This window comes from Hibiscus syriacus, unplaced genomic scaffold (assembly GCF_006381635.1).
Source record: "Hibiscus syriacus cultivar Baekdansim isolate YM2019G1 unplaced genomic scaffold, ASM638163v2 tig00110467_pilon, whole genome shotgun sequence".
Lineage (NCBI taxonomy): Eukaryota > Viridiplantae > Streptophyta > Magnoliopsida > Malvales > Malvaceae > Hibiscus > Hibiscus syriacus.
The window spans coordinates 820,178-848,040 of NW_024062749.1; the positions used below are offsets into that span (position 1 = coordinate 820,178).

Sequence of the window (27,863 nt, forward strand, 5' to 3'; positions counted from 1 at the left end):
GGGGAAACCAAAGGGCATCGCCTGACTCTGAATCCGTGATCCTCTTTCTTGGTGTTTACTTCTTCACTCTCTGATTGCCTTAAAACCCAGCAAAGGGGAAACTTTGCTGAGTCATTTATCTATAAACCGAGAAAAAAGGAGGAGAAAAAACAACGATGGCACGAGCTTCTTCTTCCATATTTGTTCACATCAACAAGAGGAAACTTTGGGTTTCACTTCCATTTCAAGTATTTGTTGTTGCGATTGCTCTGCTTTGCCTTTGTTTTGTACCCATTAACGCCTCGGCCTCCGCCCGACAATATCCTCCGCGACAGCACCATCTAACTCAGAAGCCAACGTTTAAGCTGAGGTTCCGTCGGAACGGGGAGTTTAAGATACTACAAGTGGCGGACATGCACTATGCTAATGCAGAACGACGCCGTGCGAGGATGTGTTGCCTTGTCAGGTTCAAGGTTGCTCTGACCTCAACACTACCGCTTTTATCCACCGCATGATTGAAGCTGAGAAACCCGATTTTATTGTTTTCACTGGTAAGCTTATGACCCTTTTATCCTTCTTTTCTTTATTAATTAGAATAAAGTGAAGCTATTTGTGGAAAATATTGAATTTTATGAGATGAAAGTGTGAAAGATCTAATCTTGAACTAGTAATTGTCTAGTTAACGTGCAGAGCAAGCTTGCTTTGGTTTTTTGCATTTAACGATCTTCATGCTTTGATTTTAGTGGCTGTAATGTTGTTTCAAGAGGACATTGGCCAAACCCCTGAATTTTATTCTTGCTAGGTTCTAATAGCATAGTATAATATAATCATTCGAGTATGCAAACTGTGTTTATTTTGATATCCGAGTTCACCCTATGCAAACTGTTTGCATGTATGTTAGGGATAACATCTACGGATTCGATTCCAAGGATTCAGCCAAGTCGATGGATGCAGCGTTTGCCCCTGCAATTGCTGCTAGAATTCCATGGGCTGCTGTTTTGGGGAACCATGACCAGGAAGGCACATTGTCGAGGGAAGGGGTCATGAAACACATAGTTGGATTGAATCATACACTGTCTCAATTCAATCCTATTGGAGTACATGCTATTGATGGGTTTGGTAACTACATCCTGCAGATTGGTGGAGTTGAAGGGTCTGGTTTTGTAAACAAATCTATTCTCAATCTCTACTTCCTTGACAGTGGAGATTACTCAACGGTTCCAGCTATCCCTGGCTATGGTTGGATTAAACCCTCTCAGCAGTTGTGGTTTCAGTGCACTTCTGCAAAGCTTTGGGTATGAACCTAGTTTGACTCTAATCATAAAATATTTGGAGGTCACTTATATTTAATAAGCATGCTTGTCATTCGACTGATTGGATTCCATCTGATGCCTAATGATCATTTTATTTGTATTGCAGAGAGCCTACATGAGCCCACCAATGGCTCAGAAATCATCTGCACCTGGGCTTGCCTATTTTCACATCCCACTGCCTGAAGTTGCAAGTTTTGATTCATCTATCTTCACTGGGGTGAAACAAGAAGGCATCGGTTCTGCTTCTGTGAACTCGGGTTTCTTCACAACTTTGGTAGAAGCAGGGGATGTGAAGGCTGTCTTTACAGGTCATGATCACATCAACGACTTCTGTGGTGATTGACCGGTATACAACTGTGTTATGGTGGTGGCTTTGGATACCATGCCTATGGGAAAGCTGGTCCAGGAGAGCAAGGGTGGTGCTAGCATCTTTAGAGAAGACAGAGGGAGGAAGTTGGGGTGTTGTAAAATCAATCAAGACATGGAAGCGCCTCGATGATCAACATCTCACTGCCATTGATGGGGAGGTCCTCTGGAGCAAGCATTCTACTGGTAAAGTCTTTGGTCATGTTTGCACTACATATAAAGTTAGGAAGCTATTTGGGGACATCTGCATGAAGGGTTTTTAAATCATTTATGATTGAATTGTAGACATTAACCACTAAACAGGACTGTGACCAAACATATTTGAACCATACAGGCAAAAGTTGAGGGTAGCTTATGAAATATGGGGATAAGTCATAAACTTGCATGTTGTAGAATGTAGATGTCATTTCAACTTATATCCAAATGAGCAGCAGTGTTGATGAAATGACTCGTATTCTCTAATTCGGAATCGATCTTGACCTCGTCTGTTGTTTTGGATTAAAAACACATGATATTTGATCCATTACATACTATGAATTTGTAGGAATGAAAAAAATGGTGTTTTTGTTGTATAGTGCATTACTCCTAAAGCGGTTACGTGTCTCACAACAGTGGATTAACGATTATCCTTCTTGTGCTTTAGTTCTTGTTCCTTCTCTATCATATATCTATCTTCTTTTGGGCTACGTATTTTCTACAAGTTAATGTTGTCCAAGCATGTCATATCTATGCTAACCCAAAAACCATGCCATGCTTTAATTTTCTGCTTCAACCTCAACTATGTAAGACAAGGCTGTGGGGTTTTTAAAATTCATTTACTTATTTCAGAAGTTGCTATGGAAGTCATATATGGTTTGGCAATTGGCATTGTGCAGGTACTCGTACAAGGAAACATACTAATGGAAGTGCTTTTTGACTTCATCGATCTATGACCGACAATCATAATGGCATTGCTGCTTTCGAGTTTCAACTACTATACAACAAGCATTTAGTCCAGACTTGAAGGCTTTGCACTCAATGGTGCTATGCCGGTTTGTAATAATCCTGTGAATTGTGATTTGTATACATCTCAAACATTGCGTTCAAAGTTCAATTCTTGTCTTGTGTTCTTTTTAAATATATATCTTTGAGCGTTCGGCATTCAATCAACAATCATTTATTTGATTTTTATGAATTAATTACGTACTCAAACTATAGTTTTCGTTGCCTAGTTAAAAAACTCGAGTCTGACTCGCTTCAACTCAATTGATTATTTTTCAAATTTGGGGAAAATTCATTGCAGGAGATCCTTTCGGTTGCAGGCACATGCTGTGCTTCCACGACATTTCCCTTCCATGTCTTAACCGTCCTCTTCTTTTGTTTCTCTGCGCCGGTTGCACAATCTTCGCCAGATAATTCGGGATCTATCCGCTTACCATCCGATGGTTTCACCCTCATCGACGATAATGAATACATCTGTGCACGATTCATCAAGCCGGCGTCCTGCCCTGTCAATGCTTTCGAATGGCCCCTTTTGCGGCGTAGACGGGTGACCTACTGGTGCGGTTGCGCCGACGCCTATTGTGCCGGAACGCGCGTGGTGAAATTAGGGTTACGTGAAGTTGGAAGTGGTGGTAGCGCGTCGCTTCCTGGCCAAGCTCTGCTTTTGGTTCACATTGTCTGGCTCATCTTGCTCGGTTTTTCTGTATGTTTGATCTTTTCTAATTATTCAAAAGAGAGACATTTTGTGTATTTTTACCCCGTTTCGATCTGTATTTGTCTACTATATTTGTAAATCAAATTCTTTGGATTATGTACCAATTTGGTTCATTTTTATTCTAATTGCTTCGTTAATTTCAGTAAAGCTTTATATTTTTGTAAGGAAATGCCAAAAAAAAAAAACTCTCAACGGACGGGAAGAGTATCGTGTCTAGTGATACTCAATGGATTGGTTTCTAAAAGATTTCTAGACTTTTACGTTGAAAGTAAAGCAATGGACACGAAATTCTGCACATTTTCATCACTGTCCATTGAAGAACAAATATAAGCATCTGATTACTTGATTGTAGATATAAAATATCATTTCTTTTTCATTCTTTTCTTCCAAGACTTGACTATTGTTCTCACTTCTCACCGCTATTCCCATTTTGTAGATTTCCCAGTCATATGTGTATCTTCGGGATTGGATGCTCTTCAGTAACCTGATGCCTGTCTTGTTTGTCACCACTTTCATAGATGCTTATGACTAATCGTCTACCGGAGAAATAAGCAATTAACCAAGCTCTAATCGTGATTAAATTTCGTAAACACAATACATATTTAGTGTTAGCTAGTAATGAATCTCTCTCTCTCTCTCTCTGAAACTCATAATATCTGACGATGCATGAACTTTTCCCCCACTGATTCTGTAATGCTCTCACTGTTCAAAAAGGTGACGCAGAGAAAGCTCATGAATGGAATAAATAATGTGGCAAGTTTGGTTGCTTAAAGAATGGACGTGATTGAAATATTAGAACAATTCATATTCCAAATTTGGAGGGAGAGCATCTATTTATAGCCAACTGGGAAAGATTGAATTATGCTTCGAAGTTTAAGTCTTTTCTCTAATTGCTTTGTTAGCTGGAGATGACTGCTGCCAACAATGGAAGACTGTTACTGCAATGGTGGCTATCAACTTCGCGATGCTATAACGAATTTGCTTATCAAAAGATTCTTGATGATGGTACGAGCCATGTAATCATCTTGATGTACCGTCACGCGATTTCTGCTGTTTTCGTGGCACCGATTGCCTACTTTTTGGAAAGGTAAAGGTAGGTGTTTACTTAACTATGTCATCTGGTTTGATTGCTCTTGGTTGCTGATATGTTTCGTATGTGTTTTCCTTGCAGAAAAAGTAGACCGAAGATCAGAGCTCCTATCGTATGCCAGCTTTTCTTCAATTCTCTAATAGGGTTATTTCTACAATCCTGAATAGCTAGCTCAGTTTGTTATGCTCAACTTATAAATTATACTAAAAAACATTAGCAAATTTCATCCAGGGTAACACTCAGTCTGTACCTCTTCCTCCTGACTTGAATATACATCTGCAACTTTCTCATGTGCATTCCTCAACATGGTTCCTGCACTGACCTTTATGTTGGGGCTACCATTTGGGTAATTTCTTAAAAGCCAGCGCTTTTCTCTAGCTTCTAAACTAGGTCCGGTCCAGTCCCAACTCTTTGGTGTTGTACATTTTTCAGTCTCGAGAGAGTGAATCTCAGAAACAAGGCCGGGATTGCAAAGGTCGTTGGTACTTAGTTTGCATCGTGGGGCCATGGTGTTGACGCTTTACAAAGGGGAAAAATTGGTCGGATCGGATTCAGGTCTGCGGTTCATGCTGTGAACTCTGCTAATAGATGGTTTTGACTAAGAATAAGAAGAGAGATGGGTTGGTTCGATATTTCTGGCTGCGGGTACCATCTTTTGGTCATCATGGTTTCCTTCTGCAAGCTAGAATCGGACAGACATATCCATGCCAATATTCAAGCACTGCGATTTTTTCTTTCTTCAGTTCTATTCAATTAGCCATCATAAGTTTTGATAACGGAAGGGACTTCACCAGATGGATCTTGAATGAAAACTGGAACTCATAACAGTTGCATATGTGGGAATCGTGGGATCAGCCTTGTGCTATGTGGTAATGTCCTGGTGTGTGAACTAAAGGGTCCAGTCTTCACATCACCTTCACACCACTGGTGCAGATATTTTAGCCATTTTTTATTTTCTCCGTTCCGCACGGACAAATCTATCTTGGAAGGTTTTGTATTTTCCGACAACCTTTTCATTTCAACTGTGAGTTATGTGGAACTTCATTTCCTAAATAAGAATTGATGTTTATCAAAGGTTTATATGGCTTCTAACATCCCTTTATTGGCTACGACAGCATTATCGGATCTGTTTTACTTATAATTGGATTGTATATCCTGCTCTGGGAGAGAGACTGAGAGCTGAAGAACTCACAGCTGAAACAGCCACAGATAGAAGAAGATTAATGCAAGACCACATGTTTAACCCATGCCTATTTTCTTGTTCAACAAGCTAGGTTGACAGTGTTGTACTGAAATGAACATTACTGGAATTCATACATGAACAAGCTAGGTTTTTTGTTCAACAAGTACCTTCCCTATTTTATCCATTTGACTTCAGACAATCCCCACACCAATTACGATTGTTTAATACACCAATTTAACAAATTAAAGAATGAATTTGACATCTGACATTGAAACATACTGTAAAAATGACTTTGTTCTCATTACGGTCTAAATTTTAAATCACTCCTCGAATTTTAAAATATTTCGAGCGGAGTATTAGAAAATTTTATGTTATGTTTTCAAGGTCAGAGGAAAATTTAACCGAAAAAAATTTAAGAATCAATTTGATGACAAAAAAATTCAGGGGATAATTTAACAAAGTTGGCAAATTTAGGTCAAAATTAGAAATGGGCCTTCCTAGGACCCATAATTGCTACACAAAATAAGCCCAAAACTATAACTCACATGGCTTTTAAAATTATTATATCTGTCACCAACTCCCATGGCTTGCACATGTGGTATGCTTTATCCTAATCATTAAGCCTATTAAATCTCACCTATGTATTACCCTCTTCTGTAGGGTGTGGAGGATTTCAATTTTCGATGCTTTTTCCCTTTCTTTTTAGTGTAATTAGGAATCTTGTGATTGAATGTTTTTAACATCAATTCCACCCATCTTGTATTAAAGCTTTATTCATTTTTATATTAATTAAGTAAAATCTTTCCAACATATGTGGCTTTAATCTTTCATTTTATAAACAGTCCTAGCTATAGACTATACATACTAGACCCTAGCTTTTCCCATGTTACTAAGCATCATTAAAACATTACCACTTGCATTCTCTTGGTTATGCAGTGCTCTATGCCTCGTCACAGGTATATATATATACACACACAGACATATTTACTGAAAATAATAATAATTAAGTTTAGGTGTTTATTTTTACTTATTCACTAGTCTTAAGTTTATGTAAAAATTTTTAAAAAATCATATAGATCTACCTTCAACAACAAACGTTTACTATTAAGAGAGTCATTTTGAAGAAAAAGATTTAAGTCACTACCCATCAAATGTTAAAGTATATTACTTTACATTATATCAAACTAAATTGCAAGAGTTACTTTACTGCAGAACGATCAAACCCTAAAGTAATTAATATCTGGTATGAACCTGTTGTTATCTTTGGTAATATAATCTTAGTCTAAACAGACATCCATCATATGTATCTGTTCATATGGTATGCATTTTATTACACTAGACTGTAATAAATCATTCTTAGATACAGGTGTTTTGTCCCAGAAAGGTATAGACATGATTAGCTCGAAGCATGAAATGCAGTCTGTGCATGTTTCAGAATCCCAGAAACGAGGGAATAAGACATGCAGAGAAGTTGGGCTATCGAATTAATGCCATGAATAATATGCATTTTACAGCGCAAACACATCACTTCAAAACCTATCAATGCGAAGGCAAAACATCACTACATAAAATACAACAGTGAGTATATATTAACACAGAAATGCAGTTTTCTTACACCGACAGCATATGACATAGATGTCAGTAGCAGGTATATGTATCTGCATTTCATTCATGAATGCAGTTCAAATAACAAGGACAAGGTGATGACTTCACTGCGCATTTTAATGTTTTACTTGAAGTGAAAAAATCATTCATTCAATAAATTAAATATTGTTCGACAACCTATACCAATTACCAATTCAGTATGTATACCAACAAAACCAGATATCTTCAACTGATACTAGTGGATTTGGATGCTCATAAATAGCTGATATGACCATCCTAATGTATTTATTATTAGTTGGATGAAGAAGCTATTAGTTCCAACCTATTTATAAGCTATTTTTTATGCTGAAAGCATCTTTTTAATTAATTTCCCCAATAATTTAAACGATATTAAGCCCTCGTATATTCTATTTATGTAAGTAAATAAAGATACGTGAATTCTTACAAGTATTGAGTCTCAATAGACTTATCAGTCGGAGGAATTGAACCCTATTGGGCACAAGAGACCGTTGTGTGTACAGTCCAGAACCATTGCTGTAAAGAGAACACACGAATTACCAGAAATTAAAGTGATCATATGGTATTTAGGTTCAAGTTTAAGAATACAGATGATACCATTCTTACAGTGACGCATCTTTCCCTGCAAGCCTGCAGCTTACTTGTTCAGCAGCAACAAAGCCAAGATACATATATATATATATATATATATATATATATATATATATATACACTATAAACCTAATATGGATAAACGTAAGAAAAGAGAGAGAAAAGAACAAAACGATGTCCTTTTTATCTATAGATTCATCAGCTACCCATGAATACAGCATAAGTAAAGGCTGCCATCACGAAAGAAGGAAGGAGAGTGAGAGAGAGCATACATATATATGAACAGACAGGGGAAAGCCATGGTTGGCAGGTTGCAATTTTGTATTTTATATACGCAATTTTTCAACTCCATATGTTTCAGCTTGTTTCATCCTTAGCTCTTTCACAGATCACAAACCTTAACTAGCAAATGTACTGAAACAATAAATAAATTCAAAGAAAAAAAAACCCAGATCGATGGAGTCTTATCTTTCGACACTCTTCCCTAAATCCAGTGTCTGTCATGATTTTTTTTTTTTTTGGATAAATTCATTTTTATTATCCAAGAGCAGAAATATGCTCAAAAGAACAGAGTACTTACAAGAGTATCCAGAAAACTACAATCAAAGTTATAGCAAAACAACTTCAATAAGCAATACCCCATTTATTACAAAATGTGATATTGATACTATCAATCCTATTGATGTTTCTACCCCGTAATTTGATTGAAATGGTATCTTTAATGTAGTTGAACATAGCTTCAAAAGATCTTGAGCAACCTGTAAATAACCTTTTGTTCTCTTCCATATAGTATAGGTAAAAGATGTCCAAGCAAGCTTCAAGATAGTAACTAGTAGTTACCTTTCCATGTAGTACATGCCCATGTGTTCTTCCCAAGAGCAAGGTCTTCTTCTAATGCCATTTAGGTGCAAAATCGCATCCCCAGTGAGCTAGACAAAGGACAATGGAGAAATAAGTGATCCTAGATTCCAAAGAGACATTGCAAAGCACATGTATTATCAATTTCAAATCCCATTCCAAGCAATCTATCTTTAGTTGGAAGTCTATTTAACAAAGCCTCCAAGTAATAATGCTAAATTTTGGGATATGGAGTGGGAACCATATTAACTTGTGCCATTTTATTTTCTCCTCCCTGTGTCTGATTTGAAGCCAAATATTTTATAGTAGCAGCTCCCATGGACAAAATAGTCGAAGCTTGATGCCTCATTTAAGCAAGCTTCGGAAGCTCCAGCTCATATTAAGACCAATTTCCATGTCCCAGAAATCAGAATTTTTAATGATATAATATTAATCCAGGCTATCCATAAAGAACCTTCACCGCAAGCACCTTCCGAATTAATTGCATCATACAAGCTTTGTTCCCATGATTTTATATCTTTAAGTCCTAAACCCCCTTCTGATTTAAGAAGACATAGTTTTTTCCAGCTCACTCTAGCTCCCAAAGCTGCCTTGTCCGAACCTTTCCAAAAGAAAAGTGAACATAGCTGCTCAATTCTGTTTAGAACAGATTGGGGTAGGAATAACTGCCTACACCAGCTTAGCTCTAATCTACCAGCGTAGCTCAAGTGTCTTCGTGACCATTGATGAAGGCGTTCCTGATATTATCAATAAGAGCAATACAATCCTTGTCCGAGAGTTTCCTAGTAACTAGAGGAACTCCCAAGTATCTAACAGGTAGATAACCTTGATTGAACCCTGTAATTCGCTTGATTTCATCAATTTGTGTAGGTGATATTACAGCCGTAGAATTCACATTTCTGCGCATTGATTTTAAGGCCAGAAATGACATAAAATTGTTCCAAAACACAAATAATTCCCACAACTGATTCAACATTGCCTTACAAAAAATAAGCAGGTCATCAGCAAAAGTGAGGTGTGTTAAACCTTTTTTTGCATCTAGGATGAAAGCCAAAAATACTCGAAGAGCAGCCTTGTTGAGGATGTGTGATAAGACATTCATTGACAGAACGAACAGTAAAGGTGAGATTGGATCACCTTGCGTAATCCTTTGGCTCCTTTGAAATATCCTATGAGACTTCCATTAAACGAGATGGAATAACGAGCTCCAGTGAAACAGCTTCTACCCACTTGATGAAAGTAGTAGGAAGACCAATAGCTTTAAGAACAGCCAATACAAATCCCCAATGCAGAGAGTCGAAAGCCTTGTGGATGTCAATTTTCAATGGCACCTAGGAGAGATAGATTTCCATATCCTTTAACAAGCTCCTGGGCCAGAAGAGTGTTATCAACAATGTTCCGTCCTTTTACAAAAGTATATTGATTGAGAGAGACGATATCAGGGAGTAAAAGAGTGAGTCTTTTAACCAAGATTTTAGTAACAGCTTTGTAAACTACTGAACAACAAGATATAGGCCTGAAATCTTAACTTTACAAGGATTTTGGACTTTAGGAACCAGAGTGATAGAGGTCGAATTGAAAGCGGCAGCATAAAAGAATCTTTGAAAAAATGAGTAATCGCAGCAATCACATCTTCTTCAATAATAGGCCATGTACATTTAAGAAGTAAGGAGTGTGCCATCGGTCCTGGAGCTTTTTCATTACCTTGAGAAAAAAACGCTTTCTTAATCTCATCTCGTTACATCTTTCATAAGAGCATTGGAAGAATTAGAAGGGAGAGAGTACTGAAGGAGTTCCTGAAGTAAATTCTGGTCACAAACTTTAATTTCTGGATTTTCAGTTCCGATCATGTTTGTGAAATACTCAATCAATTCGGAAGCCATTGTATCATAGGTTTCGAGTCTGTTTCCATTGTCATCGATAAGAACTCTGATTGTTTCCCTCTTGGATTTAGTAGAAACTGCCGAATGAAAGAACTTTGTACACTTGTCACCATCTTTAAGCCATTGGACTTTAGCCTTTTGCCTTAAGAAAATATTTTCAGCCTCTTCTAAGTTTTTCAATTCATTTTGCAAAAGAAGCTCTTTATGGAAGGAATCTTCAGCTCTTAGCGATAAAAGTTGTTGAGTTTCCAATTCCAATTTCTTTTGTTTTACTCGGGCTGAAATGTCACTATAATAGTGTTGATTAAGAGATTTCAATCTGGTTTTAAGGAGCTTTAACTTGAAAAACAGATTCTGCATGGGGCTGCCATGAGTAGAAGTTTGCCATGATTCTCTAACCACATTCATGAACTCTGGATGTTGGGCCCAGAAGTTAAAGAATTTAAAAGGCTTTGGGCGATCAACATGAGTTTCTGTAGTTAACCAAGTAATAGCTAAACAGTGGTCAGAAATTCCCGGAGCTTGAAATTCGACATGGGATTTAGGAAAGGAGCTAAACCACTTATGGTTGACAATGACTCTGTCGAGCTTTCTAGCAAGGTAAGAATCTTGATGTTTGTTGCTCCACGTAAAGGTGGGGCCAAAGAAAGGGTGGTCACAAAGATTTAAGTCAAAGAGAGCATCTTGGAATTCCTTCATGTCAGAAGAGAGAAACGGCCCTAAAAAAGAGGAGTTAGAGCTTTCATTGGAGTTAAGGATGACATTAAAATCACCACCCAGAACCCAAGGGAGGTTACCATATAATCTGCCCAAATCAGAAAGAGACTGCCAGAGATTTCTTCTGAGAATTCCATCATTACTATCTTAGACCGCTGTAATCATGAGAGGGGTACTGAGGTATTGACCTTTGATGGAGATACATTGACTAGAAACATGAGTAACAGAGAAGTTTAGACTTTTTTTCCATAGGATCCAAATCCTTCCATTGTCAGCAAAATCATAGTTGGTAATAGAATGCCAATGCTCAAATTTAGTGTCAAGAATAGTAAGAGCATTACTAGCTTTCACTCTAGTTTCTAAGAGGCACAAAACATCAATCTATTAGTGGTAGCTCTATTCAGAACACCTACTTGCTTTAGAGGACTATTAAGACCTCTAACGTTCCAAAATCCAATAATCATTGGGATGAAATAGAAGTGGCAGCCACATTACTACTCACTTCAGTATGCTTAACCTTATCCATTCTGTCCTTTTTCTTTGATTTCAGTTCGTTTACTAGAGCAGCCACTCCAGACGATGCGGCTCTTTTCTTCAAAGGAGCTTCTGTAGGCGAAGAAACATTTGTTTCAGATGTAGATAAAACTGCAAATCTGTTCGTTGAACCAGCAATAACCGTTTTCAGGTTATCTTTTGGTGGCCTACCTCTACTCTTCTTAACAACAGAAGGTTCAGGAACGTTGTCTAAATGAGGGTCAGAAGTAGCAGATTCATTTGTGACAGTAGCATCAATGTTATCATTAGAAACAGAATCAATAGCAGCAGTAGTATCCGTAACATCAACATGGTTAATACCAGAATCAGAACAACCATCTTTAATATTTTTTTCCTTTGCTCCATTATCTCCTGTTTGCAAACTCTCCTGAAGAAGTTCAACACCTCCTTCTACTGTAGTTACTACAGGATTATTTTGAGTAACAACTTTCCTTTTCCATACTTGAGTAGTTGAATGAGCTGCATGTTTTTGTTTGGTACAGTTTTTATCACTATGCCAGAACACTCTACAGTTTTTACAGTGTGGTGGAAGCCAAGGTACCTCGACAAGAATTGAGGTAACAGTTCCATCATTCAGAAGCACATCCACATACTCAGGAATATTATCATCAATACCAATCTCAATACATAACTTAGCATACTCTAATCTTTTCCTAGAAGCGGTAACAGAGTCCATAGAAAGTGGGACTCCGATGCCACTTGCAATATAGCTTAGCCCTGCTCTAGATTTTGACGACAAGGGATGAAAAAAAAAAGGAAAGAGAATAAGAAAATACGACTGTAATGTGAATTTTCTCTTTATTGATTAGAGCTCCAAATCAATGGACAAGGAAGATTTCCCTTTCTTTGAACATTCAGCTTGCATATCGGACAGTGAGGAGTTGTTATTGTTATTGGACAGTCTTGGTTGGAGAGAAGAGGAAGAAGATTCATCTTGTGTCGGACTAGGACAGTCCATGTTCACACCAAACAACCTTAGCCTTTTAGCCGCAGTTTTGTTTCCCTGAACAGCTGGCACCGAATTAATCACCATTGCTGGCTCCCCTCTCCCTCTCCCTCTTCCTCCTCCTTGAAATGCCCCAATTTGATGTGATGATGACGTTAGATAAAACTCCGGCCCATTGCTATAAGTAATCGCCTGATGCTGCTGTGGCTGCTGCTGTTGGTGGTGATGATTGTAAGGATAAATGCTGTAATTTAACCGATGCAAAGGTTCATAGTTGCGCGAAATGCAAATCGGTTGAGGCAGCGAGTAGAGTCTACCCCACCGGACGACTGAGGAAAGTTGAACTGATTTTGGAGCTGAATATGTGCAAACGGTGCCGGGTCGAGCACATAGGACCGGCGCCTCCAATCGATGTACAACCGGTCTTTTTCCAACTCCCCAAAACCTCGTTGAAACGACACTATATCACCAGCAACAAGCTTTTTTTCCTTTACGAAACGGCTCCAACCTTTGGTCATCACATAACTCTGGCTACTATTCCAATACGAGTACCGGAACCGCCACAACTTACCATTCCGATCCTCGAAATTCAATAACAGCCCTTTTTCGATCGAGGACGAGTCGAGAGGGAAGTACTTCTCGGCATGTTGCTTTGGTATAACGAGGCGATTGAGCTTGCCTACATCGCTTGGTGTGACAACTTTATCAAACATGTGTTCTTTCTCAATAGACCTACTGCCATCATCACCATCACCGCTTCCACAGCTTCTGACCACGTTTGGTTCTTCGTTGTTGTTGTTGTTGCTACTGCTGTTTCCAAGTGACAAGTCCATAAGCTCTAGTTTCTTGTCGAAATTGAAGCCAGGCTCTTGGGTTTTGTGATCTTGTCGAGAATCCAAGGTTCCAAGCGACAAGTGGACGGTGTCCTTGTACTTGGAAGAAACAGACGATGAAGAAGAAGGGGAAAACGGGAAGTTGCTTGAAATTTCTCTTATCAGTACTTCCTCATCATCATCCTCTTGATCTTCGTTATTACAATATCCTTTTTCCTCTTGCATAAAGTTCATTATGGTTCCCTTCTTTATCACTCTAGATAGTATTATTGATCTAGCTAGCTGCTATAGTACTAAAACAAGAAACTGACCTTCAAATACTGGTTTCTTAGAAGTATTCTTGATCTTTGAGGGACACTGAAAAGTGAAAACCCTAAAGACAAATTAAGACCGTGGATGAATCAACAGGAAAGTTGTTTCTGGGTTTTTTTTTTACCTAGCATTTTGGCTTACAAAGCAAGCAACAAACAATAGGAAGGAGGAGAAGAAGAAGAAACTCCCATTTTTTTATCTTTCTTTTGTGTTGCCTCCCTCGAAGGTTCTTTCAGTGCCAATTGAACAAAGGTGAAGCCTATAATTCTTTGCTTTTTAGGTTCCTAAAGAATGCGAAAGAGAGTGATAAGGTTAATGCTCAAACGTAGGGGACCCATGAATGATCTGGTTCGACTCATGTGAGCTTGTCCTTTTCATGGTTTATCTCTAATAATCATCTCCATTAAGACCCCAAACGCCCCAGTTGGTCTTTAACTAGTCCATGGTTTGCCCTCAAAGTAATTTACTGCCACTCATATTTGCTTACCGTAAGATTTTTGCCTTTTTCTTTTACACTTTCATGTTATTGGCTTCGGTTATAGGCCGAACTAGTCGAGGATGAAAAAAGGCGGGTGAGTTCGAAGCATGTTATAGTTAGGTTCTGAGTTTTGACTTTGGGCGCCATTGATTTTGTGCTGCTGCTGCTGGTCCTGCAAAAACTGGTGGACATCGTCATACAAAAACTTAATAAATAAAAAATGACTTCCACCCCCCAAATTAGTGCACTGGTTCATGTTCATCTTCACTTTCTCAAGCTATCTAATTTTGGTCCGCTCAATTGATTCAAGTTAATTAGGTTTGAATCATTTCTGCTTTGAATCATTCCAAAACATTATGAAATTAGGTTGAATTCACGATAATATTGATTTTTATAATTAAATCGAATTAGATTAATTTTGAATTTAAATTAAGTAACTAAAATTAACATTTAATCCATAATATCATTATTAGGGTCGGTCAAATTATCTAAATTTGATGGGTTTTAACTTAATTCAACTCTATAAGATCTTTTTTCCAAAATTTAAATTGAAAACGAGTTTTATAAAGGAAAATACGAAGGTTTGGGTCAAGCTTAGGGTAAATTTTATTGATCTAATCCAAGATAATTATTATAATTATTATCTATATTTAAGAATAATTATTATAATATTCTTCTAATGTATTTTTCAATAGACTTCTTATTTTGTCGAATAAAAAAATTATTCATGTTGAGATAGATCAAATCAAAAATGAAACTTTATTCCAAAAATTAAGATGAACTCAAGATAGATGAAACATCACCAAACATTAAAACTAGTGAAAATTAAATAAAAACTTTTGATTTTAGAATCAAATCAAAACAATTAAAAGATCCCCAATGTCCACGTCTAATCACTACTATTACATTTATTAAATCACAATTTAGGATTACAATATAAAAAAATGTTAACACGTTTTTTAAGGTGATATTTATAAAAATGTAATTAGTATTTTTAATTTATGAATAATATATTTAATGTAAAAGATTATAAGAAACCTAAACTCATCATACCTGTAGACAGACACCTATTAAAATATATAAAACTGTAAACCGTTCTGTTTAAAACAATAATATTCTTATAAACAACATGTTAATTAACCTTCGAGGTATATAATTAACAAAATCCTTATTAAAATAATTTTTAAAGCTAGTTACGTGATGTCAACTATTGATGAGTAAGCCTTTGATATGTCTCAGCTGTCTCCTATTAAGATGGTAAGGGAAATTAAGCAGATAAACATAAAAAAACAAAGATGATTTGGACAATTTTGCAACTTGTTGCTGATTAATACTGCGTCTGTTAAATATTAAATTTGTTGTCGTATATCTCAATTAATTACGGGGAAAGGATACGTGTACGTATTGCAATAACGGACCATTGATATATAAGTACTAAAGGTTAATTAACATAAAATCAAAATATAATTTAATTACACCTGGTTTATATTTAACCATTATCCTAATTAGAATCCATCAATTGATTTTAACAGTAATAAAAAATATTGTTATTTCTAAAAATTATGGATTTAAATAATTATATTTACAAGATATGCATATATTATTAAACATATTAAATTATAAATAAAAATAAATCAATTATAAAAGACATTACTAAATCCTCAAGTACATTAGGAAGTCTCAATACAATAATTAAATAAGAAACATGTCCCATGTACATGTGATATACAAATCTAAAATCTTAAGAAATAATAACAATTTTTAACTATTTGGATAATGCATCACTAAATGTTGAGTTAATCATTTTAAAATATTAATAAATGTACTCGCTAATTGATGTCAAAAATTGCAGGTACTTACACGACAAAATATTTTCCGCGTGCCTTTGGAATTTAAGGAAACGTGCAATCTAACATGTCATTTCAAGTTTTATTTAGATATTTATTATTCTTATTTGTAATTGTTTTTATAATTATATTTTTAATTTCTTTAAAATGTAAACACTGTTTAGCAAATTTATGTTTCTTTACTTTAAATATTTAATTTCAAGAAGAGGATACCATTAGAATAAATATACTATTTTCCCTTTTAGTCCATTTGAATTTATTTTTTTCTAAATATTTGTCTGCCTATTATTTTAAACTTCAAATCTTAATTTTATAATACACACTATTATTTAATGATTCAGTCCTATCAGATAATTGATCAAAATAAATTTAAACAACTTTCAAATTCAATTTTATCATTACAAATGATAAAAAAATAATATTTGAATATATATTAAAACTTAATATATCTGAATAAAAAATAAATTATAAATTCTCAAATATTCAATATTTTACTATCGATTCCTATTCTTTTATATTAGTTTTATGGTGCAGCAACCCCACCTGCCCCAATTATTGACTTTGAGGATTTGCCTGCCAAAAATATTATACTCTTGCAATTTAGTCCTAAAATTCAGCAAGACCCACTGGTATGGACCATTTAGGACAACTATCTTGTTCAAGTTATACGAATGATTATTTTATATATAGTTAGTGGAAAATTTTGAAATAAATGCTGATACATTTTCAAGCGTTTATCATTTTTTTTAATTTTTAAATGTACTCAAAATTGTGTGTACATTATTTATAAAATCATTTTTGCACTAGTAATATACCAAATAATAATATAAACTGTATACTAACTTAATTTAAATATATATTATGATAAATATGAATGATTTCTAGTTAATAAATTAGACAAAAAATATGAAATAAATTATTATTGAAATAAATTATATAGTAAAATAAAGTTATCTAGTAATGTAAAGTATAACCAGTCTTATAAAAAAAGTTACCCAATTCAAACTCCATCATTCTAATTTTAAAATTCTTTCCCACTAATTGTTTTTAAATTGAACGATACAAATAAAATAATAGTTTTAGTTCACGTTTTGCTCTTTCTTTTGTTAATTCGTTTTGATATACATGTGAGCTTTATAATATTTATAACAGTTTTGTTGACCACGAAAGCTTCAATGGTCGATTGTTCTTCCTTTATTGACACAAATTACGAAAAGATTGATTCTAATTACGTTTAGACTAAACAATAACACTAGGATGATAATTTGACCTGAAATTATCTGGTATTGATCTAATCTAATTTGATAAGGTCGCTTTTTAAAAAAAGAAAAATCGGATTCGAGTACAAACTGGGTTTTATATATGATTAGGTTCAATCGGGTTTGGATATAGGGTGAAAACCTCTAACTCGACCCGATCAGGGATAATAAGGTAATTTTTTTTATATAAATTTATGGATAATTGTTATAATACTCATTCTTTTTATAGTTTTTTAATTAGGTCCTTAATTTATGTTGGATTAGGTATGATCAGATTGGATTTATATTCTAAAAAATCATATTGAGTTTGGTTCAGATGAAAGGTATATATTTTCCGAACCGGGTTGGGTGTAAGGCATATATTTTTGAATCAGGTCGGTTTAGGTTCAGGTGGATGATATATATTTTTCAGATTGGGTTGAATTGACTAAAAACTCTGACACAACTCGATCTGTTTTCATCTCTAAATAACACCCATTGTTTGTTTAGTTGTATCCTAATAATGTTTAATTTAGTGATAATAGAGGAAAACACTGAAAATAGAAAACCTAAATAATGTTTATTATTTTTCAAATTTAGGCTTAAGGGTCACCTTTGTCCCTATAGTAGATACAATTTATCATTTTCGCCCCTATCGTATTTTCAAATCAATTTAGCTCTTAAATTTAGGCTTAAGGGTCACCTTTGTCCCTATAGTAGATACAATTTATCATTTTCGCCCCTATCGTATTTTCAAATCAATTTAGCTCTTAGGGTTGTTTAATTGCATCATTCTATACCCTATCCCTAACTTAAAACTCAAATATATAACTCTAAACCCTAAACCATAACCCAACCTCTAAACCATACACCTTAAACCTTAAACTATACCCATTTAGGGTTTTAAGTTAGGGTAGGGTATAGAATGATGCAATTGAACAACTTCAAAGACTAAATTGATCTGAACATACGCTAGGGGCTAAACTGATAAATTTGGTCTACTACAAGGGTAAAATTGACTTTTTGCCTAAAATTTAATACAAAAGATAAGTTATTTTTAATCTAATTTTAGAAAAGTTCAATGTGATATTATTGGTATAATGTCAAAATGTCAACATTTATTAAAATTATAATTTTGGCTCATGTTATTTTGTTTAAAGTATTTTGGCCTTTAAACTAATAGTTTTTATTTATAGAGGGACTTTTTGCTCTAAAATAAAATATTGAGGTCAAAATACTCTAAAGAAGAGAGAGAAGAGGAACCAAAATGATCATTAAATGTTAGGGGTAATTTTGGCATTATGCCAATATTATTCTAACCATTATTCCGTAAACAACATTCACTAATACAACAATGGTTTATCCTCCAGCACAATACTATTGTTTCCATATAAACTGATCTGTGCAAACAAAATAATAACAACAACACATCATATCCATACCGTTAAGCTAGAAAAGTTACAAAATAATTACACCAAAGTCCAAACAGAGTCCGAATGTAACACAATTATTAGAAATGCAGACAAAATGTGACTGTGAAATTAGATTCAGCCACAAGATTTTATCAGATGGGGAAAAGGCAGGCAATCTAAGGTAAGATCGATCACTATCTAATTACAAAGAAAAACAAAATCCCAAGGAAAACTGCAAAAGCAAAGTACTGGTATTTATAGTTGCCTCTGAAAGCTGTAGAAACAGTACATAGTACACCACTGATCCGCCATTACCAGAAGAAAATTAAAATAGCTTCATCTCACTCAAATCCGTCTAATTATTGTTGTATAAGCTAACAGGTCGTAAGTAACGTTTACCAAGAAAATTTTCGAGGAAATTAATATCATGAGTTAACATCAAAGCTGAGGAAATGCATATGGAGATAATGGATTCTCAGTTCTCGACAGTGCTCAGCCTGCCCTTCTTTTAAGCTTAAAAGAAACCCTATTTCGGGGGGACCTCTCTCTCTCTCTTGCTAGCTTCCTCATGCATGCTCCACCATTTGTTATAAGCTTAAGCAAAGCTTTCTTTCTCTTTTGCAAAATATTACTTCTTTATTACTGTGTATCTGCAGGTAAAAATTGCATTGAGAGTTGCAAACTGTTGGATTACAGTTTATATATATATATTATAGGGTTGGATCTAAACGGCGACATAGGGTAAGGACCACAATTTTAGGGTATCCCCACCCTAGAACCTCCCCCTATATTCTTCCCCATACTCTCACACTTATATTTCACTATGAATCCAGTTGGCGGTTATCTTGTTCCATAATACCTTTGCTGGCTCTTTGTCCCCTTGATCTTTTACTCACACTTCCCCCACAATTCACAGCCATGATGTATGGTGTTTCTTTTTCTTAAGCTGCTCTTAATTATAAAAACAACACGATCATGTTTAGCCCATTAAGGGAAAAAGTTAGGGTTCTTTTTCTTTTTCTTTTCAGTTTTGTTTTGGTTATGGCTTCATGGAGTTGGATAATGGTGTTTGGCCTTTGGGGAGAAACATCCATCCTCTGCTAATTTCATTGGTTAATTTTCTCCCGTTGAACTTTTATCAACAAAGCCAGGTTTTATCCATTAGTTTATTAACCAAAAAGACAACAGTCTCTATCAAGTAGTGGAATCCCATTTTTCATGAGAGATTTGATGATAATTGCAACAACTGGCATACACCCCAGGCTATAGGAGAAAGGAACTAAAGTAAGATTGTTATAAGACTAGCTACACACCTCCCCCGGGCGCCGCCTGCTCTAAGCCACCAGCTACGGCGGCAGTCTACTTGCCAGCACTGTTCTCTGAATGAGTACCGTTGAGCCTCGCTTGCTGTTTTGTCGCTTTCCATTCTTTCTTTTCCAGCTTCGACTGCTCCTTGTTTTTTGTTTTGGTGAATAGCTTAGAGCCGCCATGTAGTTTGATATGCAGGAGGCAAATCATAAATTAAATGTGTTTTGAGTCATTACTGATGATAAGTAACTATTCTTTCATCCATTAATTACATTTGCAGCTATAGATTGCAAGCTCTCTTTTGTCGTCGTCGTCGTATTTAGGCAGAACTAAGCTAGGTTTTTTTTCAGGGTAAACTACGTTTTTCACAATTCAACTTTGATTATATTCCTATTTTAGTCACTAAGATTTAAAAAAATTTAATATGATCACTTAACTTCTGAATTTCTACATTTTTAATCACTCGGATGATAAATCATAAACAACATAGTAAAGTTACTTGTTTTTTAATTAGTGGAAGCCACCTCATTTTTTAATTATTTTTTTCTTATTTCATCATCTTTCTACAACTTTAAAACTCTTAGAGTTTTATTTCCATCTCACACACATATCGACATCACTATTCTTTGACGTCTTCTTTGATCACTTAAGACATTGATGAATTTGTCTATTTATTTCTTATCACTCTATCGGTTTAGACGTTCTCAAAATCTCTTAAAAATTCGTAAAACTTCAACTTAAAACATCGAGAAAAACAACTTCGATGTATAATCCTCATCGCCGGATCACCTTAAAACCATGATTTATTACTCGTCTCCTTCTTCTACAACTTCCCACTGTTGATATTTGAAAGATGCTCTAATGTTGGAAAATCACAGGAAATCCAAAAAGTATGTTGGAAATTTGAGAAGAAATATTTTAGAGACATTTTAAAAAATTTAAAAGAAAGTTTTAAGGTGTTTTACCACAATTTGAAAGATAGACTCTATGTCATAAAAGTATTAAATAATTAAAAATGAAGTGACCAAAAATATAACAATGTCAAAGTCGAGTGATCAAATTGAAATTTTAAAGTTAAGTGACTAAAACATTAATATAATTAAAATTAAGTGATAAGAAAAATTGTAATTTAGCCTTTCTTGAGATGCTGTCACCTGCTTCTTTATTCCTCTAGTTGCCTTAATTATTGTTCTTCAGCACACGAAAGGCTAATTTATATTGTATGTTTTGTTGTTTTCTAGATCCTGCATATCTACATTAGGTATGTATATGAACGGCTGTAGCACAAAAGCCTAATAAGCTCCCTCCAAGCTGTTCCACCTAACTGTGCTTCTTTTTTCACAAGATTTTGCTGCATGAAACCCATTTGGGAAATGCCTTTAGACAGGACGCACTTAGCTAACTTTTTTCACCAAATCCAGGCCCTTTTCTTTTTAGATTCTAACCATTGTAGTTATGAAAGAGCTGCTAACATTTTTTTATTAAGAAATGTATTCCATTATTAAGACAAATACTAGAATTCGAACTTATAAAAGACAAGATAATATAAACACCTTGACTACTCAATTAATTCAATAATTTAAACTAAAAATAAATAAATAAAATAACTAAATAAACGTTTATCGCAAACAAAACATCAAATTCAACTTTAAAATATATTAAAAATAGAGAAAATATTTTTTTTAAATAAAAAATAAATATAGAAAGAACTCTAAAATGGTTAGGCGCCTTGAAATTTCTACATCCAGTTAGCATATATATATATATATATATATATATGGTCCAAAGCAAATTACACATCCTTGTCCAACTTCTTTAATCAATCGTCGACTATAAAGCATGGATAGGTGATCCCTTCTTATATCGGTGCCCAGCATTGAACATTATCTGGACACAATCAAATACGTTTGGATAGAGAATTTAGAAAGCGAACAGTTGTCACATAAAATAAATATAAATTTTGGTTTAATATTATATAATCTAATATATAAAATTTAATCATATATACATAGACTTTGAATTGATTAATTTTGAATTAATAGAGTGACTCTTTTAATTTAATTTTATTTATAATGTCAGGATTTAAAGTCGTAACATTATTTAAGTGATCAAAGATTTTATCTCAATAGATTAATTATAATATCTAAATATATATATTTTTTAAAAATTATCCAGCAACTCTAATAAAAAAGGAGTATTATTTTCTTTAGATATCTTAAATTTAAACAACTACATTTGTATATTAACTGAAAAGATAATATCTGTACCCACAGATATCCTAGCTGTAGATGACATAGATTTAAATGCAAAGTATAATATAGAAACTTAATGCCACATCAATGGTGGTCCAAAATTAAAACGTGCATCTGCGTAATTAATTCCAAACATTAGAATACGTAACCCAGTCCTCAAGTTGTTGTATAAGTTTAATTATTAATCTGGGTTTAAATTCGGAACGAATAATATTCAGAATACTATTCTATGGAGACCATATCAAAAAGAAGCGCAGTGGCAGGGAGTGGACGACCGACCACCTGATAAATGAGCTTTATTCTGATGGAAGCGTGATCCACATGCACTTTGCAAAGTGGCGGGGATATGACCTTTTCATTGGGGCTTTGGTTTCACATTTAGAGGATGTTGAATGTAACCAAAACGAATTTTACTTAAACCCCTGGTCTGGATTTAACTTGGAAGACCCAAAATTCCTTTTTGATTTCAGCGGCGATTGTTGACATTTTGACAAAATGATGTCACGTCCACGGCCTAAAGTTATATCCAAATCAAATCATAAAAGTTCCCCTTTCGGTGGTGAAAATCGAATCGCCATTGTTTATCCTACGTGTACCGTTTTGATGTGGCGGGACAGTGGTTGGAACCCATAAATCAATCAGCATGTCCATCCATCTTAATCGTTTCATGTCCAAGCAACACACATCCTGGGTGGTCCTCTCTCTAGCATGTGTAAGTTTGAGGTTCATTTTATATTAGTCTGAAATCGTAGCAGAGCCCATTTTGGATGCACGGCCCATGCATTGTACTTTTGATGAATTTGGAACCCAACATATCTGATGACAAAAATAGGAAATGTCTCGATCACTACAAAATGTGATGGCATTTAAGTTTAAAATTTTACTCTCTTACAAGAGAGTTTAAGTCCAATAAGCAATAATAATACAATCTTTGCAATAGTTTCCAACATTGTAATAATTCTTATTGGTAATAAAATGTTTTATTTGGTATGCGTCATGCATCGGAAATTAGCCTTTTTGATCCTAAGTATTCCTCAGAGTTTGCAGAAGGTACTCGGAATACAGGTCCCTGCACCATAGCAACATAGCTTTAGATATGGGAATTCCCTTATGGGATAAAGGATCAGTTTCTTTTATGGAAGGACTTACATTGAATGCTGGATGGCTTCATATGCAGTGCTCGAAGGTAAAATGTCGTTCACCGCAACCTCTTTGTTCTCGTTCTTCTTGTCTGTGTGATGTTAAGGAAGCACGAAATGGATTAAACAATCAGGAACAATGAGTTTATGATATAGGAAAGGATACAGTCTTCGAAGAAACGTTTGATCTCGGTGAGGCGGTGAGGGGGAAGATCTTTGATGTCCGTATAATGTTTGTACTCAGGATCATCAGCACAAACTGCAATGATCTTATCATCTTTCTCCCCCTGGATGACAATAACGAGGCAATTAACGCACAAACTGAAGGGAACAACAACTTTCCAGCAAAGAGTACCTGGTCGATCATGGGCATTAGTCCCAGGGCTCTGGCTCGCAAGAAACATCCAGGAAGAACTGGCTCCTATTGAAAGAAATGACATAATTTCAGTACTTGTAGATGACTGTTGCATGCAGCTCAAAGATGCAATAATCAAGTTCTAGGACTAAATTTGGCTAAACCAACTTCATGTGGGATACTACATTGTCGAATGACAGTTTGATGAGAAGGCCCTTGTAAGCACTGATAGTGATTCAGAGCCAATGAAAAACATAAGATGGATAGAGGAAGATCAGATGGGGAGTTTACCTGCATTATAACCAAACAATCCATGGGGTCATTGTCTTCACACAGCGTGCGAGGGATGAAACCGTAGTTGTGAGGATATACCACCGAAGAATATAGAACCCGATCAACCTGAGATCCATTCAAACAGTTAGAAAGCACGGCAACATGAAGACACATGCAACAATTTAAAATCTTGGGAAGACCAGGACTACATTATGCGAAGCACATTTTTCTCTTGATCAAACATTTTCCAGGCCCCAACTAACATGTTATTGGAACTGACAGTAACATGTTATATCTTCCAAGGATGTAAATCTTTTCATACCTGAATCATTCCGGTCTTCTTGTCGAGTTCATATTTGACCTTACTACCTTTCGATATCTCGACAACCTGTCCGGTCGAACAAGAAATTGAAACATGCAAACAATTAGCATTGTTGATACATAGTAAGAAATGCTAATGTCTGTTATTTCTCTTGTTTTTCCCAGTCAAAAACAATATGTGCTTCTCTGGGACTGGATGAATGTAATGGCAGTAAAATTTTAGCCCTTCAAAAGTTAGGGAAAAAAAACACATACACAGTTGAAAACTTTTGGAGCATCGGGTCCTGCAGACAAATATTTTAGCGACATGTCAGTCTCCCACTCTGATAACTTACTCGGGCAATATCGCAAACATCGAATCTAGTCAATCAATGGATAGATACCGATATCAAGATCATGCCAAGGATGTGCAGCAACTGATCTCCTTGACATAGACGAAAGGATCCTCTCATTCAGTTTGGGTACTTGTCGGAGACTTCCAGCTGCAGTTCCTTCTGCGTCGCTCATCTTGTTTTTTTTTCACAAGAACAACAAATTGCACCAAACATTCAATCAAATTATAGTAATTTATCTCAGTCCACTCATCAGTCTTCATGGATAAATCAACAACAAGAAAGCGACTTTCTTATACAATGTAATTCTTCTGTAGCCTCTTTTCTCAACATAAAAGTAAAGAAAATGGCTGTTTTTCTGGCAAAACCAAAGTTTAAAGCTTGAACATAAATTCCATTAATTTACAACAAAATCCAGTAGAACTTGTGCCATTGCACTTAAACCCAGAAATGATACGGCCATGAAATACGAGTTAAATAAACGTGCAATGCATCCTACTATAAAATAAAAATAGACAAAACTATAGAAAATGCTCCCATTGTGAATCTAAACAGAGCAGAAAGTAAAAAACAATGTACGTACCTTGGTTGTGGGATAAGAGTATTGCAGAAACACAGGAAAAATAAAGGTTCTAGATTATTGAGGGACGAGAAATGGGAAATGATGCGTTGATCCTAAAGCTACGGTTATCTATAGGTAAATATTTATAACATGGGGAGTGTTGAAAGTTTGGACAGGAGACGGAACAGGTTGGTCAATGCTTCAAGGCAAGCAGTTGCATGTGTCTGTCGTTGAGAAAAAAAAGGGTTTGGTTTAAGGCTTTTTCCCAATGCTTCATCTTTTTTCTCTGGCCAGGCTTTTGCTAGTAAATATAGTTAATTTTCTGCTAAAAAACTGCCTACTCCTAATTAAATAAAATGGATATATTCAATGGTTAAAAATAAGAAAGTTTCTAAAGCTTCCATCTTTTATACAAAAGCAATCACCTTATTGTGCAATTTCACAATCCTAAAATCTAAACTCTAAACCAGACTCAATTGTCATACCAGACACCTAGTTGGATGTTGTTGGAGCAAAGTAGGGAAAATATGGAGAAAAAAATAGAGGAAAAGAAGTAGAAGTAGAGAGAATTTTAACTTTGATTGATGTGTTGGTATATCTACTTGATGAGTACAAGAGTTCTTTATATTAAGGTGAGGGATGCCTTGTAATAATTGTGATACAATGAATAGTCACGACCATTTGGCATTTCAACTACTCCTATCAACTCTAGACATTTCATTTTCTCTTAATTAAACTTGACATATTCATGAACATAATTTATTGAGTTAGCTTAAAGGTCTCATTTACTAACACTCCTCCTTGAGACTTTTGGCCATCATACCAAGTTTGAGTCTTAGGAACTCAAATATGCCTTTTGGTAACGCCTTAGTTAGAATTTCAGCTAGTTGGTACTCTAAAGGACAATGGACCAACTTCACTTCTTGAAGTGCACAGAACTTAATCTTCATATGCTTTGTTTTGCTAAAACAAACTAGATTCTCTGAAATGTCTATTGTTGATTTGTTGTCAACCAGAACTTCAGTAGCTTCCTCTTGCTTGTGTCTTAAGTCTTTCAATATTTTCTGAGTCACACAACTTGATTCACTGCTGCACATGCTGCAATGTACTCAGCTTCAGTCGTGGATTGAGCTTTGATTTCTTACTTTTTTGAAATCCATGAAAACACTCCAGACCCAAGTGAAAAAACATAGCCAATAGTACTTTTCATGTCATCCACTGATCTACCCCAATCACTATATAAATATGCAAACAATTTCGAGTCTGCACATGGATTAAACATAACTCCAAAATCTGAGGTTCCTCTTAAATACCTGAGCACTCTTCTTGTAGCACCCATATGAACATCACTTGGTTCAGTCATGAACCTTGAAAGCAAACTTGTTGCAAACACCAAATATGGTTTGGTTGTTGTGAGGTAAAGTAGACTTCCAACTAAACTTATGTATTCCTTAGCGTCAACTTTCCTCTGAACGTCAAACTTGAACAACTTCTCATTCACTACAAGAGGTGTACTAACCGGCTTGCAGTTTTGCATCTTGAACTTCTTAAGAACGTCATTGGCATACTTCCTTTGAGAGATAAAAATTCCATCTTCTCCTTGATGAACTTCTATCCCCAAAAAATAATTCATTAAGCCTAAGTTTGTCATTTCTAACCTTTTCTTCATCTCCTCCTTGAACGAAAGGATCATTTTTGAACTGTTTCCTATGATAAGAAGATCGTCAACATAAAGTGAAACGATGAGCAAATCATTCTTGCCTTGACTTTTCACATAAAGAGTGTGCTCATTTTTGCTTATCTCAAATCCCTTTTCAATGAGATAAGAGTCAATTTTTTTATACCACGCTCGTGGTGCTTGCTTTAGGTTGTAAAGAGCATTTTTCAGCTTGCACATTTTTTCTTCTTTTCCTTCGACAAATCTGGGAGGTTGCTCAATGAAAATTTTCTCCTCGAGTTCACCATTGAGGAAGGCATACTTAACATCAAGTTGATAAATCTTCCATTGCACTTTTGCTGCTAAAGCAATCAAAGTTTTCACTGTGTCAAGTCTTGCAACAGGAGAAAATGTATCTCCATAATCAATTCTTGTCTGCTAGGAGTATCATTTGACGACTAGTCTAGCCTTGTACTTGCTTATATAGCCACCAGAATTCAATTTGATCTTGTAGACCCATTTCACGCCTATCACTTTGCGATCGTTTGGTCTATCAACCAACTCCCAAGTTTGATTTTTTTGATCATGCTCATTTCATTTTCCATCGCTTGCTGCCACCTTTTATCTTCATAAGCCTGCTCATATGTTTGGGGCTCTTCAACTCCAAGGTAGCATTTTTCACATTCCTCCGGATCTAAGTGAAAGGCAGGGCATTATTTATACAAGTCCGAGAGTGATTTTTTA

At 35.3% G+C, this 27,863-nt stretch overlaps 2 protein-coding genes and 3 pseudogenes across 2 annotated transcripts; 2 read left to right on the forward strand and 3 right to left on the reverse strand.

Moving 5' to 3' along the window:
- On the forward strand, window positions 1–2,772 carry LOC120127473 (annotated as a pseudogene).
- On the forward strand, window positions 2,684–5,746 carry LOC120127312 (annotated as a pseudogene).
- A 3,656-nt stretch (window positions 5,747–9,402) lies between these two features.
- LOC120127313 lies at window positions 9,403–12,530 on the reverse strand. Its single transcript, XM_039145240.1, has 4 exons — window positions 11,802–12,530; window positions 10,442–11,407; window positions 9,878–10,030; window positions 9,403–9,678 (listed from the first exon to the last, which is right to left on the reverse strand). Exons 1-4 carry the CDS (start codon window positions 12,528–12,530, stop codon window positions 9,403–9,405), a joined length of 2,124 nt encoding a protein of 707 aa, XP_039001171.1.
- Window positions 12,531–12,575: 45 nt separating this feature from the next.
- On the reverse strand, window positions 12,576–13,985 carry LOC120127398 (annotated as a pseudogene).
- Window positions 13,986–23,502: 9,517 nt separating this feature from the next.
- LOC120127399 (soluble inorganic pyrophosphatase 1-like) lies at window positions 23,503–25,561 on the reverse strand. The gene is made up of 10 exons (XM_039145310.1): window positions 25,539–25,561; window positions 25,484–25,497; window positions 24,952–25,079; window positions 24,824–24,852; window positions 24,570–24,635; window positions 24,266–24,373; window positions 23,975–24,040; window positions 23,786–23,906; window positions 23,630–23,711; window positions 23,503–23,549 (listed from the first exon to the last, which is right to left on the reverse strand). The coding sequence occupies exons 3-10, from the start codon at window positions 25,073–25,075 to the stop codon at window positions 23,504–23,506; spliced, it is 642 nt and encodes a 213-aa protein (XP_039001241.1). The 5' UTR covers window positions 25,076–25,079; window positions 25,484–25,497; window positions 25,539–25,561; the 3' UTR covers window position 23,503.
- Window positions 25,562–27,863: the final 2,302 nt, after the last annotated feature.

Bases quoted from the DNA above. Each gene is read 5' to 3' on its own strand.
- LOC120127313 (XM_039145240.1), bottom strand. From the start codon at position 12,530: ATGGACTCTGTTACCGCTTCTAGGAAAAGATTAGAGTATGCTAAGTTA. The intron at 10,031-10,441 runs GTAACGAGATGA...TATCTCTCCTAG, and splicing joins CCAATGCTCTTATGAAAGAT to GTGCCATTGAAAATTGACAT. The intron at 9,679-9,877 runs GTCTCATAGGAT...ATTTTTTGTAAG, and splicing joins TTCCATCTCGTTTAATGGAA to GCAATGTTGAATCAGTTGTG.
- LOC120127399 (XM_039145310.1), bottom strand. From the start codon at position 25,075: ATGAGCGACGCAGAAGGAACTGCAGCTGGAAGTCTCCGACAAGTACCC. The intron at 24,636-24,823 runs GTATGTGTTTTT...TCGACCGGACAG, and splicing joins CTCCAAAAGTTTTCAACTGT to GTTGTCGAGATATCGAAAGG. The intron at 23,712-23,785 runs GTATCCTTTCCT...AACATCACACAG, and splicing joins CAAACGTTTCTTCGAAGACT to ACAAGAAGAACGAGAACAAA.